The sequence below is a fragment of the Leptodactylus fuscus genome, chromosome 5 (assembly GCF_031893055.1).
Source record: "Leptodactylus fuscus isolate aLepFus1 chromosome 5, aLepFus1.hap2, whole genome shotgun sequence".
Lineage (NCBI taxonomy): Eukaryota > Metazoa > Chordata > Amphibia > Anura > Leptodactylidae > Leptodactylus > Leptodactylus fuscus.
Genome location: NC_134269.1, coordinates 51,148,032 through 51,162,211, shown reverse-complemented (window position 1 = coordinate 51,162,211; position 14,180 = coordinate 51,148,032). Strand labels below are relative to the sequence as shown.

The 14,180-nt window shown below is 41.4% G+C and overlaps 1 protein-coding gene and 1 non-coding gene across 2 annotated transcripts; both read right to left on the bottom strand.

Moving 5' to 3' along the window:
- Window positions 1-712: 712 nt before the first annotated feature.
- Window positions 713-14,180, bottom strand: TIPIN (TIMELESS interacting protein). The gene is made up of 8 exons (XM_075273184.1): window positions 14,108-14,180; window positions 8,245-8,388; window positions 6,521-6,623; window positions 4,352-4,427; window positions 3,582-3,704; window positions 2,812-2,875; window positions 2,336-2,533; window positions 713-964 (listed from the first exon to the last, which is right to left on the bottom strand). Exons 2-8 carry the CDS (start codon window positions 8,372-8,374, stop codon window positions 750-752), a joined length of 909 nt encoding a protein of 302 aa, XP_075129285.1. The 5' UTR covers window positions 8,375-8,388; window positions 14,108-14,180; the 3' UTR covers window positions 713-749.
- On the bottom strand, window positions 2,620-2,749 carry LOC142205434 (small Cajal body-specific RNA 14). The gene has a single exon (XR_012716427.1).

Genomic DNA, 14,180 nt, shown 5'->3' with positions numbered 1-14,180 from the left:
TAGCTGCCAGATCTGTAGTAATTCATACAAGGGGCATGTGGCATATTTCATGTTCGGTAAACAGTTGCCCCCTGAGTGCAAAATGGCCAAAATGAACATTCTTCACCTTGGTCGTCTGAATGGAGCCAGATACTTTGCTGGTTCAGTAGCTGAGTCTATGATCTGAGTTGCAGTGATCTATTATATGCACATCAAGAACAGAATCAAAAAGTAAATTTATCAAATACTGCACCACATTTATGAAATGTGGTGTATCAATAAGTAAGTCATTTGTTCTGAGATGTTACTCCATTTTCTACGCTATCCATCCACTTTCCAGTAATTTTTACCGAAGAGCTGCAGATCTTGATGAACCACCCAAGACCTCCTCTAGATTCTACTCAAGGGGAATATTATAAACTTGGTTCAGATAAGCTAAAGGATGGGGGATGGTAATACTATGATCATCTTAAACCTACCCAACAATGGGTTTACACACATTATTTTGATACAGTCTCCGGAGTTAAAACCAGAATGGGAAATATCTCCCCTTTATGATCCACATCTGGTTTGGGCTTCAGAAACTGCATAAAAAACCTGAAAGTGGAAACGCATTCTTGAACTGAAGATATTTTATTAGCAGATCACTTGCATGTTTTATGTAGTAGAAAATCAAAGCTTTGCTTCCTCTTGGTAAAATAGAAAACTTTAATACAAACATCAAACACAGAAATATAATAGAAAACAATATGTACATTTATAGCCAGCCATTAATCTGCGGCCTCGTTGGAGTCTTCCAGCTTTTCAGTGAAGAGCTCATTCTGCGCTGTAGACGTTTCTTCCGTTGCGGTGCTACTTGAAGGCTCTTGTGACTGGGAACTGATCTCAATTGCTTTATCTACCTCATCCAACATGTCTGCATCAAAATCCTCAGGAATATCATCTGGATCTGTAGAACAGGACTGGGATAGACTTGGAGCAGGAGCTAAAGTAATAAAGAAAGGAGCTTTAAACTTAAGAGAGACACAAGGTAGGTACCGGATGCCTACAATGACGTATTGTCCATGGTCACATTAAGTATTCTAGCAAAGAATGGTGGCTGTGGTAACACTACTTGGCGTTATTATAGAGGACACATCACCTTACCAGATTCTACATAACAAGCAGCAAGGATCCATACAAGCCCCAGTGCGGAAATAAAGGAGAATGTGAAGGGTAACTATGACAAAGTGTGATTCTTTGTATATTACTTAAAAATCATTGAAAACCCCTTATTGGCCATAGGATATAAATCACATGTCATCAAATGAAGCTTGTCTCCTTGCACAGCGTTTTCTAATAGTGGGCAACGTATCAGAGTAGGAGGATATTGATAAATAGCATGTTTTTAAAGGGGATGTGCTAACTTTTAACATTATCCCCAGGGTTAGGGATAACTTGGTAATGACGTAAATCATCAGCGCCCGTAGTGAACAGGAGAGAGGATGCCCAGTGGCTCTTCAGGTAAGTCTATTTGTGTGGGGAGAGGGGCTACTGTGCACCATTTCATGCTGTGTGGGGAGGGGGAACTACTGTGCAGCATTTAATACTGTGTGAGGACGGGAGCTACTGTGGAGTATACAGGTATAATCCTTTGTGGGGCAGATTGTACTGTGTGTGTGGGGGCCACTGTGGAGCAGATTGTACTGTGTGTGGGGCCACTGTAGGGCAGATTTTACTGTGTGGGGTCCCTTCACTATTTATATCACACAGTATCTGCTTTATAGCAGATGTGATATTAGTACAGGCTGTAATAACATTGCACGGTCCTATAAAACAGATCCTGTGCGATGTAAGTAGTGAACGTTAATTGTTCAAAGTACAAAATACAGAGACCTTTACATTTCAGTACAAGGTCTGTAAAGCCCCAGTCACACGACTGTAATTTCTGGGTCCGCAATTGTGGATCCACAGAGTTTAAAGCTTAAATTGCTGTGTTGGCACTCTGTGATAATTTATTGGGTTGCAGTTTGGGCACTCTGTCTCAAAAAAGTTTGCCATCACTGTCTTAGTGCTATGAATTTGGGTCCCCCTTGGCGTGCACACTGGGTTATACTATGAAGCCTTAATATAATACGTATTCATTTAAATCCTTGCCAATTCTGTGTAGGCCTCCTTTTGCCGTATATACTGCCAATCTTACAATATTTCAGTAAAAAAAAAAACATATAGACTCAGATTGACTTATAGAATAGAGAAAGGCCTAAGTGTAATCTTTGCAATTTTCGATGTAACCACTTCCATTTTCCACAGACAAGGTCCCTCCCAAGTCTGACGGCAGTATGTGACTATACAGTATTACCAGTTACAGTCATACCTTGACTTTCTGCTTGTTCCTGCATTTTCTGCATTCTCTTCTCCATAGCCAGGCGTCTGTTTCTTTCTATCCTCTGAAGTGTCTCCTCACTAAGTTCAACTACACTAGCTTGAGAAAGAGATGGAGGAGGCGATGATGGGAGAGCAGTAAATTCTTCTGGAGCATGGACAGAGTCATCATCCTCCTTCTGTATAACAACTAAAGGAAAAAGAACTATTAGATTTCTTCCTTGGCAGACATTATAGACCCTTTTAAATGACCCTTAATGTATTAAATTAAACTCTAATGTATGGAGCCATCGCACAGGAAGCCTCACATCTTTTCAGGTCCTGTCGGCAGGAACCATTTTATTCTATGTGGCAGTCTGAAGTCACATTAGACAACTCAATAATGTAACATTGGGGTATCTGCCACAAGACTTGACCGGTTCATACAAACACGGTCTTACAACTCATTTGGCAAAGTATACCACATACCATCTTCACTAGTAAAATCTTCATGCAGAATAGGTAGATCCATGCGTATTCTTTTTAAGCAAGTCTAGGGAGAGGGGAGAATAAAACAGATTTACCGTAAAGATGATTAACACAGAACATGACCAATACAGACTCTATTCACAAGATACACGCGATAGAGGATACTTGGCAAATGTCTGAATTCTGCGCACTGTCGGTTTTCTAGCGGTGTATTACACTGCATGTGCCCCAAGAGGTGAAAGGTCCTCTTTAAAGGGGAGTTACATATACATTACTGAGAGTATATATGCCTACGGTATGTTGCAAACTTAAAGTCATGTACATTGTGCATTAAAGGGGTTTTCCAGGGTAAATAATTGATTACCTATCCTTAGGATAGATTATCAATTGAAGATCAGCAGGGGTCTGTTTGAAGTACTTCAGTACTTACCAAGCACATGTGTACAGCTCACCCCATTCATTTAAATAGGACTGAGCTAGGATTAGGCCAAGTGACCTGTGAATGTAACGTCACATGGCCTGAGAAGCCAAAGTGGTTGCTGCTTCAACCAGCTGATCCACAGGTCTCCAAGGTGTCGAACAACTAATGATTTTGAATTAATCCCAAGGAAAAGTTATTAAATTTACAAGTCCTGGAAAAACTCTTCAAATAATAACAAAATTACTATCTAAAGATAATGCAGAGGAGAGGCCGGAACAACTTGTCACTGGAGAATGACTGCGGAAAATTGATAAGACGAGACAGCATATTCTTCTCCATCTTCCTTCACCTGCACTTCTTTCTTCCCCCCTAGAGTTTCTAATCGATTGAGAAAGTCCTCAAACTGCAGCTTAGGAAAGAGTCTGTGTGCCCAATTCTCCATCTGCCTGATGAGAACCTTCAGATCCTCCGCCTGTGAAGAAAACAACAAAAAAACAGTACATTATATCATACAGTATTTCAAGTCACAAAATGGCAAAAACCATTCCGGTCATGAGGTAGAAGGTACAAAACATCCGACTTATAGCTGAATAAAAGAAATACCAGTGCAAATCACTACGCTGCACGTTATGGCTCTGTTCAGAAATTTTTTTTTAGAGAAGTTTTCCTCTTCTGCAAGTACAATGAATAGAGAACATGGTTCAATGTGGCAGAGCCCAACAAGCCTCATAAGCTCTACATTTATAAAGGGCATCTACTTTCCTCACCACTCAGTGTCATCGATGTGGGGTAAGCAACGCCCCCTCTCACAGTACAGCTCAACAGACACTACTGTGAGGAAGGGCATTCCTGACTGACTGTCAGAAACACCCTTCTGACAGTGAAGAGCTACAGTACCGACACCGATAGCTCTTCACTGGGAGCACAGAAAGGGAAAGCTGATAGTGTGCTGAATTCAGCACACTGTCGGCTTTCTAGCAGTATATAAATCCGCTTGTGTCCCAGGTGGTGAAAGGTCCTCTCTAAAGAAGTAGTACTACTTACTGATAAAATACAGATATCCAAAATGATCACGGGTTTAGAGTACTCAGGGAGTAAAGTTACTGTATCACAGCTCACCTCATGCCCCTTGCCTTTAAACTTTGTGCCATCAAACAAATTCCTTAAAGCTGGTAAGCCACGCTGTGAAGTGAGCCTAGAGGAAGAGACATTGGAAGATACAATATTAGGTGGAGGGCAGAACAGAATGCACTAAAGCAAAGTTCATTCATTTCCCTATAAACACACAAAAGTCTAACATAGTTACTCAATAGTGACATTCGGACACTACATTTGTATTTTATATCAGTTTTAATATACGGGATAATGTACTTCCAGCTGAGATAACTTCACTGATCAGATTATAGTAGGGCGAAATATTCCTTACTATTCAAGTACAGCTGATTTTTTATTTTTTTTTGTTATACGTATAAAGTAAGGTGTAACCTTCCTGTCCACCACTGAATAAAAGGACGGTCACAGGCATCCAAGGGATGGGTAGATATTATTTTAAAAAAGGGCGCAATACAGGTTAGTAAATCAGAAGTTTCCTACAAAAGCACTGGGAAACCGATCTTCATTGCAGGAAGATATTCCTATGTAGCACCTCTCCTCTCTATACACTGGTTACGCTGGGTTTACACTAGCATCTGGACTCAGTTATCAGGTTTCCGTCTTCTGCATGCAGAATCCGGCTGTGAGCGCCAGTGAGCGTTTTGACCTCTCCGCAGCGAAACCGTTTTTTTTAAAGCCGGACATAGAGTACTACATGTCCGACTCTGAGTCCGATTTTAAAAAAAAAACATTTCGCCGCTTAGAGCACAAAACGCTCACCGGCACTCATGGCCGGAGACTTTTCAAACCCATTCAAATGAATGGGTTTGAAAGATGTCAGCAGGTTTCCGTCTCCTGCCCCTGTTTTGTGCAGGAAACGGAAACCTGCAGAACGGAGTGCCAGGCGCAGATGTGATCGAACCCTGAGGGTCTGACAACAGACTTTAAGAATATAATAATTATATTTACATGTATTAGGTCCATTGACATACCTGTAAATAATTATTATTTACAGGTATGTCAATGGACCTAATACATGTAAATATATTTCCCTATCACATCACACTGGATATAAAGAAACAGAACTGAGGCTTAAAGTGGTTTTCCACCATTAAACTATCTTTGTTGACATAAGTTAGCACCCCCAGCCTAGGCATTTTGCAATGTATCTCGTCTTTTGACTGTCCCTGGATCACGCCATCTGCTGCCCGGTCACATGTTTTCCTTCTCACGTTTTTCTCCTCCTTGCTATGATGTAGCATTCAGTGCCATATTCTAATTCCATAGTGTAGGAAATGTCAGTGGAGATGCTGAATAAGGCAGACATCCTACAACTGCTGTACATCTGCATTATCGATGACACGGTGTACACAGGCTGACATGGATGCAGGCCCATACCATCTCTCAATTTCCCCCTTGTTCCAGTATAGCATGTCAGTGTCATTTGTATGGACGGATCTTGTAACTCAATGAAAATTCTGTAGTATGTGAGGGCAAAAGGCAAGTAGCTTACACCTCTTCAACCTCTATGCCTACAAGGATACGCCTATTCTATCCACAAGGGTGCTAGATAACGTATCTAGATCAGGACTGGGAGTGCAAACATGGTGGGAAAGGTCAAGAAGGTGTAAGGGCCATTTATTTTTTTGCAGGACACAAAGTTTTTACTGGTACCACTATGGGGCACAAGATTTTTTGATAACTTTTCACTGAAAAGAAAGCTGATTGATAAATACCGTAGTTCTAACATTTTTGTTTATTTTTCCACAGCATCGTTCACCCTAGGGAATAGATACTTTTATATTTTAATAGATTGGGCATTTTGGGGCACAGATACTGAAAGTATTTATTTTATGTAAAATGGGGAAGGAGGGAGGGTTTAATTTCTAATATTTCATTGTAATCATATACCCAACTCGCCTGTGGCAGGGAGAAATAGCAATGTATGATGTCAAGCCTGGGAAACTAACAGGCTCCCAGCTGTAAAGACATCTGATTGAAATCCCCATATAACAATGCTGGGATTGTGGCTACTATTAGTTGGAATATGGTGGCCATCCTGTACTGGAATGACTTGGATGCCACGGTCACAACTGTCTAACATAGAAATGTATCTTTATCAGAAACAAAACCAATCACACAATTTAGTAACCTGTCTTTTGATAGGAAAAAATGATCTGTGTATTAAACCCATACCGGTTAGCATCCAGTTTAGGCTGTGGTCTCTTTACAGCCCTTCTGACAGGCTTTGGTGCTTCTTCTTCTGGTTGTGTATTCCCCACGTTCCTAGTCCAGTCATCTAGGAGGAAAATCAGTAAGTTTTCTTATTTCCAGCATGACAGTAGAAATCAACAGGACATCAACAAATCATTAAACATCACTGTTTGGGAAAAGCAGAAAAGGATAACAAATGTAAAGGTTCTAGGCACTATTAACATAGAATATCATCCCTCTAGTGCCTTGCGATCATGAAAAAAAAAAAAAAAAAAATTTAATAATTTGAAAAAGATCCTGTTGTGAACGTAGTTGCGGTGACCACAGACACATCACCACTGCCATTCACTTTGATGGGAACTCTGGATAGGTGCTGTACTTTTCCAGCGCTCACATTAAAATAATTAGGAACAGGAGTGTCCCAGTGTTCACCACAGCATGGATAAAACACCCCCTCTTCCCAGGATTGGTAGGGGTCTCACTCCCACCTCACAGCAGATTATTCTCTAGGATAATTTATACCCCCATGGTAGCCTGATCCTCCGATCATGAGACTTCTTGTTCAATAGGCTGCAAAACAACTGAATTGAAGACTATGAATTCTAGTACTACTGTGACCAGTCTGTGAGCCTTGTGGTGCGGGAGACTGGCAACAATAGGTAAGGAGGCAAATGCCATATAGGAGAAGCACAGAAAAATGATGCCACTGGAGTGTGGGGGGAAAAGTGGCAGCCTATATGACATTTAATGCCCATGATCAGAGAGAACGTGCAGTTAGGACACTTGCTCTGCGGGTGCCATATTTACAGCTCCAGGAGAGAAGAGACATAGCAGACAAGGCAACGCTTTTTATTTGTAGTAGCTTAATGCGACAGTGACATCTTAACATCTGAGTAACTCAATCTGACGATTCTGTTAAAAAAACAGAATCTTCAGACTTCTTAAAGGCCAATTAATCAAATTCATTCAATTCATCGTCCAGCAATCTATAAACTGATATGGTATAGTCTGTGTGATCTGCCCTCCATGAAGATTTGGATTCCTCCCTCTTCACATACTGATCTGCTGTGTATAACGTCTTCTGCATCTCTAACACTCTAACATTGTGCTACTGTATGAACAGAGAGAGGGTAAGCAGACAACCAGAATTATTGTACTGTCTGATCTATGTCAGAAGTAGTCGCACAGAAAGCAATATACAAGAGTTGCACAAACTCTAAAGTAGCTGTATACTTATGACCTGTATACTGCAGTGCTGAATGTGCCTTTTCTTGCAAATGTATGAAAAGGAATCAAAAATATGATATTGTATAGTACAGATTTTGTTTGTAGTAATGGTAGTCAATGGCAGGTATATAACTGCATACATCTGCAGTACCATTTTAAACTGCCCCACCAAACTCTATATGAACCTTGCTGGGGGGGGGGGGGAGAATAATTTTCTTAAATCTAATACTGGCATTACTACATGTAATATACCACAATGGAGCTTGATATTTCAATCACGTTTCTCCATGGCCCCAAGCCTTCCGATCCCTCCCCCCCCCTCAGTCCTTCTCCGCTTCTTGCTTTCTGCCCTCCCCCCACTGTTTTTTATCATAGGTAAAACAATAACTTAAAATGCTAATATATATATATATATATATATATATATATATATATATATATATATATATAATAAAACTAATGACAGTACATCCAGTTACCTCCATTAGCCAGGTCTTCATTGTCTCCTGCACCAGGAGAATGGGGTGGAGGTAAAGGAGGGAAACTTTCATCTTCTGTGTGTTCATAATCTGGCATGTCAAAAAGGTCATTTTCCAGTGGATCCATCATTTTTGCAAGAAATTCTAAAATAAAAAAAATAAACAAAAACAATGAACAACAAATATTAGTGAAGAGCAACATTACCAACATACAAAACAAAGGCATTTTCTCTATGAAGACAACTTGCTTCCTATTGACAGGATAACAGTTAAGTAGATGATCTCGAAGATGGCCAAAGTACAGCAAAGCCAAGGACAGCGCTCCGCTATCTCCAACAGTCCTACAGAAATAAAGGGAGTGGAAACTGTCTCTATTCAGACTGGGAATACAAGGAGCTCCTGTTCCTGTGATTGGTGGATAGGGAATAAATTGCAGAGTCTCCGCTACCCAGATTTTTCTGCAATGTGTAGATGGAATTTGCTTGAATCCCATCCACTTTGAAGGGACTGTAAAACTCCACAATCTTTTATGCAGCGTTTAGCACAAGGGCTTAACAGAAATTGCAAATGGCATAAAACACAACAATATGCACCAGAATTGTAACAAAAAAAGCAGCTGTGGAGTATATGTATATGGGACACACTTTAGAATAGTCTAAATTGGCACCAGATTTAGGGCACATTCACACTACTATTATTACAGTCCATTATTGCCATCCATTATAAGATAAGAGCAATGGACATTAATAGTAGTAGAGTCCCCCCCCGCCGGTGACCTTTCCCATTGACTATAATATAAAAAACACTTTCTTCTGTCTTTGTTTATTTTTGTAACGAAGTAAAGAAAAATAAAACATAAAAGAAGAAAGTCTTGAAAATTGACAGCTAGGTGTTACTAAGGGAGCGTTCACACTACCATTGTTAAGGTCTGTTGCTGTCTTCCGTCATAGGATAACAGCCACGGACATTAAACTGTTGCAGAAAACAGACAGAATGATCCTGTGTCCATTCCCACTGACATTAATATAAACAACATGCAGGAATTTATGTTTGTTACAAAGGTAAACGAACATGATGGAATTATTAACATTAATGTCAATGGGAATGGACACAGGATCAGTCTGTCTCCGTTCTGTGCAACAATTTAGTGTCTGTTGCCGTCATCCTTTGACGCAAGACAGCAACGGACATTAACAACGGTAGTTTGAATGCCCTCTTTGATGTTTTTGTCCCTACATATACAGTAGATTACGCCAATATAGCTATGACACCCTTGTAAAGCAAGATAATAGTGGATGTCAGCAGTATGTATGGTTATCCAACACCTTATGTCCCATTCACATAAATATTGTAACTCAATATTTAAAGGGGCTCTATAAGCAAAATCATGCTGATAGAGCCCCACATATGCGTGAATAGCCTTTAAAAAGGCTATTCAGGCACCGTAAAAGTTATATTAAACTACCCCCCCCCCCCCCCCCCGTTTTAAAATAATAACCTAAAAAAGAATGTGCTCTACTTACGCATCGTGCACGCTGGACGGGCATTCAGGGTGTGTCTTCATCTTCATCCACGCCTCTTCTTCCTCCAATGTCCTCCGGTCCTGTCCTCCTCCGGCGCTCGCAAACAGACATTGATAAAAAAAAAAAAATAGCCTGGGCGCATGCGCAGTAGCAGAAGCTACTACGTAGTAAGATGCTACTGCACATGCGCCCAGGCTATTTTTTTTTTTTTATCAATGTCTGTTCGCGAGCGCCAGAGGAGGACAGGACCGGAGGACATCGGAGGAAGAGGAGGCGTGGATGAAGATGAAGACACACCCTGAACGCCCGCCCAGCGTGCACGATGCGTAAGTAGATCACAATCTTATTTAAGTTATTATTTTAAAATGGGGGGGGGGTAGTTTAATATAACTTTAGCAGTGCCTGAATAGCCTTTTTAAAGGCTATGCACGCATATGTGGGGCTCTATCAGCATGATTTTGCTGATAGAGCCCCTTTAACATCCCTCTACTTGACCAAGTAAGAATAACAGAGGTACAATACAATGCAAAGTTACAAGAAAAGATGATCCAGAATAACGTCTCGAGAAATACAAGAATTTACTAAATATAGACAGTCTGAAGATAAGAAAAAATAAAATGTATTTAATCACATGTTAATCACACGTTAATCACACTAAAACTAAATGGTTTGTATGTGTGTTGTGTGTGAGCCCAGACTGTCTGTCTGACCTTCAGCCAAGTTAAGACTCACATGACAGCAAAAAGTGGGTCAGTCCGAGTTTTCGTCAAGGTCTATATTTCAGTAAAGCCACCAAAGCTTCTTCAGTACAATGGCAGTGACAAGTGAGAACAGAGGTCGCAGTAACGCATGTAAACGCGTCATTACACATTAATAATAATAATACATTTTATTTATATAGCGCCAACATATTCCGCAGCGCTGTACAATTTATAGGGTTCAGATACAGACATACATAACAAAGAACGTCATTTCACACAATGGGACTGAGGGCCCTGCTCAAAAGAGCTTACAATCTATGAGGTAGAGAGGGTGACACAAGAGGTAGCAGGGGCGGCATTGCACACATTGGCCCCGTCACAGATCTGGTGAAACATGTAACACTATTTGTCTACTGGACTCCATGATGGGAACCCGATAAACCCCATTACAGTCAGAAACCCCTCCAACAGACCACCCTTTCCAGAAGACCACCTCCTCTGTGACAGATTTGCAGTTTTCCACACTAACCACCCCTTTTTTCATGAAATGTGTTTTTCTGTGGCTTTTGCTTCTCTATATCCCAAACCATTCTTGCTAAAACATTGTTAAAAAAAATGATTATAAAAGTATAAAAATATATGAAACAATTTCTAATTCATATTCATACTCACTGTGTAGCCCTATTTTTTCACTGATGCACATACACCACAGTGCATGAAGTTTCCTATACCTGTGTAATAGAAGAAGGATTACACAGCCCTGAGCCAAAACAGGATTATTCACCATGGGTGATGACTACACATTAAACCATAGGTGAAATGTAAGACATTATGCTGTGACAATGGCACCTGGACTGTCAGTTCTTGAAGCTAACGGGTTGGAAGAAAGAAAAATGTGCAAGTGTATAGGCTACCTTGTGATGGCTAACCGGCTGTGTCTGAACATCTCCCAAACACCAGTTTCTGAGTTATGTCCCTGGTTTATAATGGTTAGTATCTACCAAACGTGGTTTGAGAAAGGACAGCTGGTGAACCAACAATATGGTTATGGCCACCAAAGGCTTAAGACTTCCACAGATCTGACCAAAGTCTATGCTGGCTAGGATAGAAAACTGCATCACAACTTGTCCATGGGGCTACCTAGCTGGAGAGCAGACTGCCCATGCTGATCCATGTTCTCTGGCTAAAGCATCTAACATCAGAGTCAGACCATGGAGCAACTGAGGTAGGTGACCCGGTCTGAGGAATCATGTGTACAGTCAGGTACATGTACGTCAATTACCTGTGGAAATGATGGCACCAAAAGTTACACTAAGGGAAGAAGGCAAGTTGGTGCAGGCAGTGGGCAACTGCTGGGAAACTTTGGGTCCTGGCATTCAAGTGGATGCTATGGCCACATATACCATCTTCCTAAACATTTCAAAGACCAAGTATACCCCCTACATGTCAGCAATATTCCACAATGGCAGTGATCTCCTTCAGAAGCTTATAGAGGTCCTTTCATGTCCTACACATGAATTTAAGGCACTGTCTGCTTTCCCATTATGTGCCCCAAGACTGGAAATATCGGTGCCGTTAGTTCCAGCACCAATCTCTGCCCACTGTCAGAATGGCATTCCTGACAGTCTAGATGGGCTGTGAGGAACACCTCTCCTGACAAGGGAGCATTTTTTACCGACCAGCGATGACGCTAAGCTGTGAGGAACTCCCCCATTAGTACTTGTCCATAGACTAATACTGAGGGGGGGGGGGGGGGGGGCGCGTTTCTCTCACAGGGGACAAAACACCCAAAATGATCTGTTTTTATGACAAATTATTGTGTACTCGCTATGGGTATTTAGGAAACCTGCATCACAATCCTATATACACTACAAGTCTTTTGAGCAGCACATGGTTGAGATTTAGGCACAGTTCATATCTGCGTTCAGGCCATGCGTTCCGCATGAAAAATGCTCTTGTTTACATTTGGGGATTCCCTCCCCCATTCTGCTTAAAAAGTGCAAACAGTACTTTTCTCTCCACATCCTTCAGGCAGAAACCTGGCAGACCCCATTTTAGTCTATGGGGTGCATGGGTTAGCTTTTTAAGCGGATTGGTTTCAGAAGAACGGAAACCCAAAGGTTAGTGTGAAGATTGCATAAGAGATCACTGGAAGTTTGACATCCAGGACCCTCTTGATCATAGGTCATCAGTAAAAGATCAATGTAAGTTCTATACCTGGGACGCTCTAGAGCAGCGTTTCCCAAACTGTGTTCCGGGGGCACCAAGTGCTCCGCGAACCATCTACAGGTGCTCCGCGATAATAAACGGTTAACAAAAAAAAAAAAAAAAAAACGATAAATGTGAAAGGTTTCAAAATTAAAATACTGGTTCCCATGCAAGTCTAATATTCTACCGATGCGGCACTACGGTCTGTTCGGTGAATATAAGAGGCCAGCGGATTACTCTTCATGGTCGGACAGCGCTTCCAAACTGCTTTCAGACCGCCCTTTCTGACTTAATACGCCGGTCTCGTATATTCGCCAAACAAACTGTACCTACAGACTGAAGTAATTTAGTCATCCTTTACACTCGTATTGTGCGGTCACTCAATCCTTGCTGTGTCAGTTTAGCTCGCGCAGTATTTGCAGTTATTCGCCATGTGCCAGTCGAAAAACATTCCTAATTTGATTGTATAGCAATGGATCGCTGGTTGAAGACTGAATCCTTCAGAAAAGCAGCTAATACCACTGCCACAGACCCTCCAATAGGAGCAGCGGCTTCAACATCCAACAGGTATGTTCAAATATGTTAAAAAGTTAAAATATGGATGTTGCGATTATCCAGAACCAGATTTGGGTGATATGACTTTCCAATTGCAGTGTTGAAGAGATTACTGATGCTGAAATAATTCCACAGGCTGAAGAGTTTGTGGAACAGTTAGTGACGCCAAATGCGCCAGAAGTGTTCAATGAACGAAAATGTAATATCTAATATCAATTTGTTAGAAATCCCCTCCCCCCATAGTTAATATCGCTCATTATCTTTGGCACCTATGTAGGTTTTAGGTAAAATATGTTAAGTGCTCCCTACAGAATCTCTGTCCTGAATAGCGCTCCTCGACTCAAAAAGTTTGGGAAACGCTGCTCTAGAGGATCAGTCATCACTAATAATGAACTTAACATCCCCTTTTATGCCATCAGAACTCAGCATAACAACCCTGCCCTGCAGATAGATAGATAGATAGATAGATAGATAGATAGATAGATAGATGGGGTCATCGGAATCAGTGCTCTTTCCTTGTGAATCGCGCCCTCTGTCGCCATTTTTGTCAATATAAAAATGAGTTCTTTGAAGCACTGATGGGCTTTGCCAATGGTCCACAGAGGTAACACAGTCACCCTTCATTGCTCAAAAGAGATCATCAGCATATGGACACACAGTGAATGTAGCATTATAGTCTGCTCGCCTTGGTCATGCTGGGATCTATAGTTCTACATCTGTCAAACCTGCAAATTGATAACATTATGAGCCTGTAAGCTTACAGCAGTCGGCAACACTCCACCTTGTGGCACTACAACACTCAGCATGCAGTCCTATTACACACAGCCGTAACTCGCACACCACCATTACAAGAGCCTCAGTACAAGTATACAATACCTGTGATAGTCACACCCGGCACAGCAGCAGCTCCCCCGGTATCTGCAGCGGCTCCCCCGGTATCTGCAGCGGC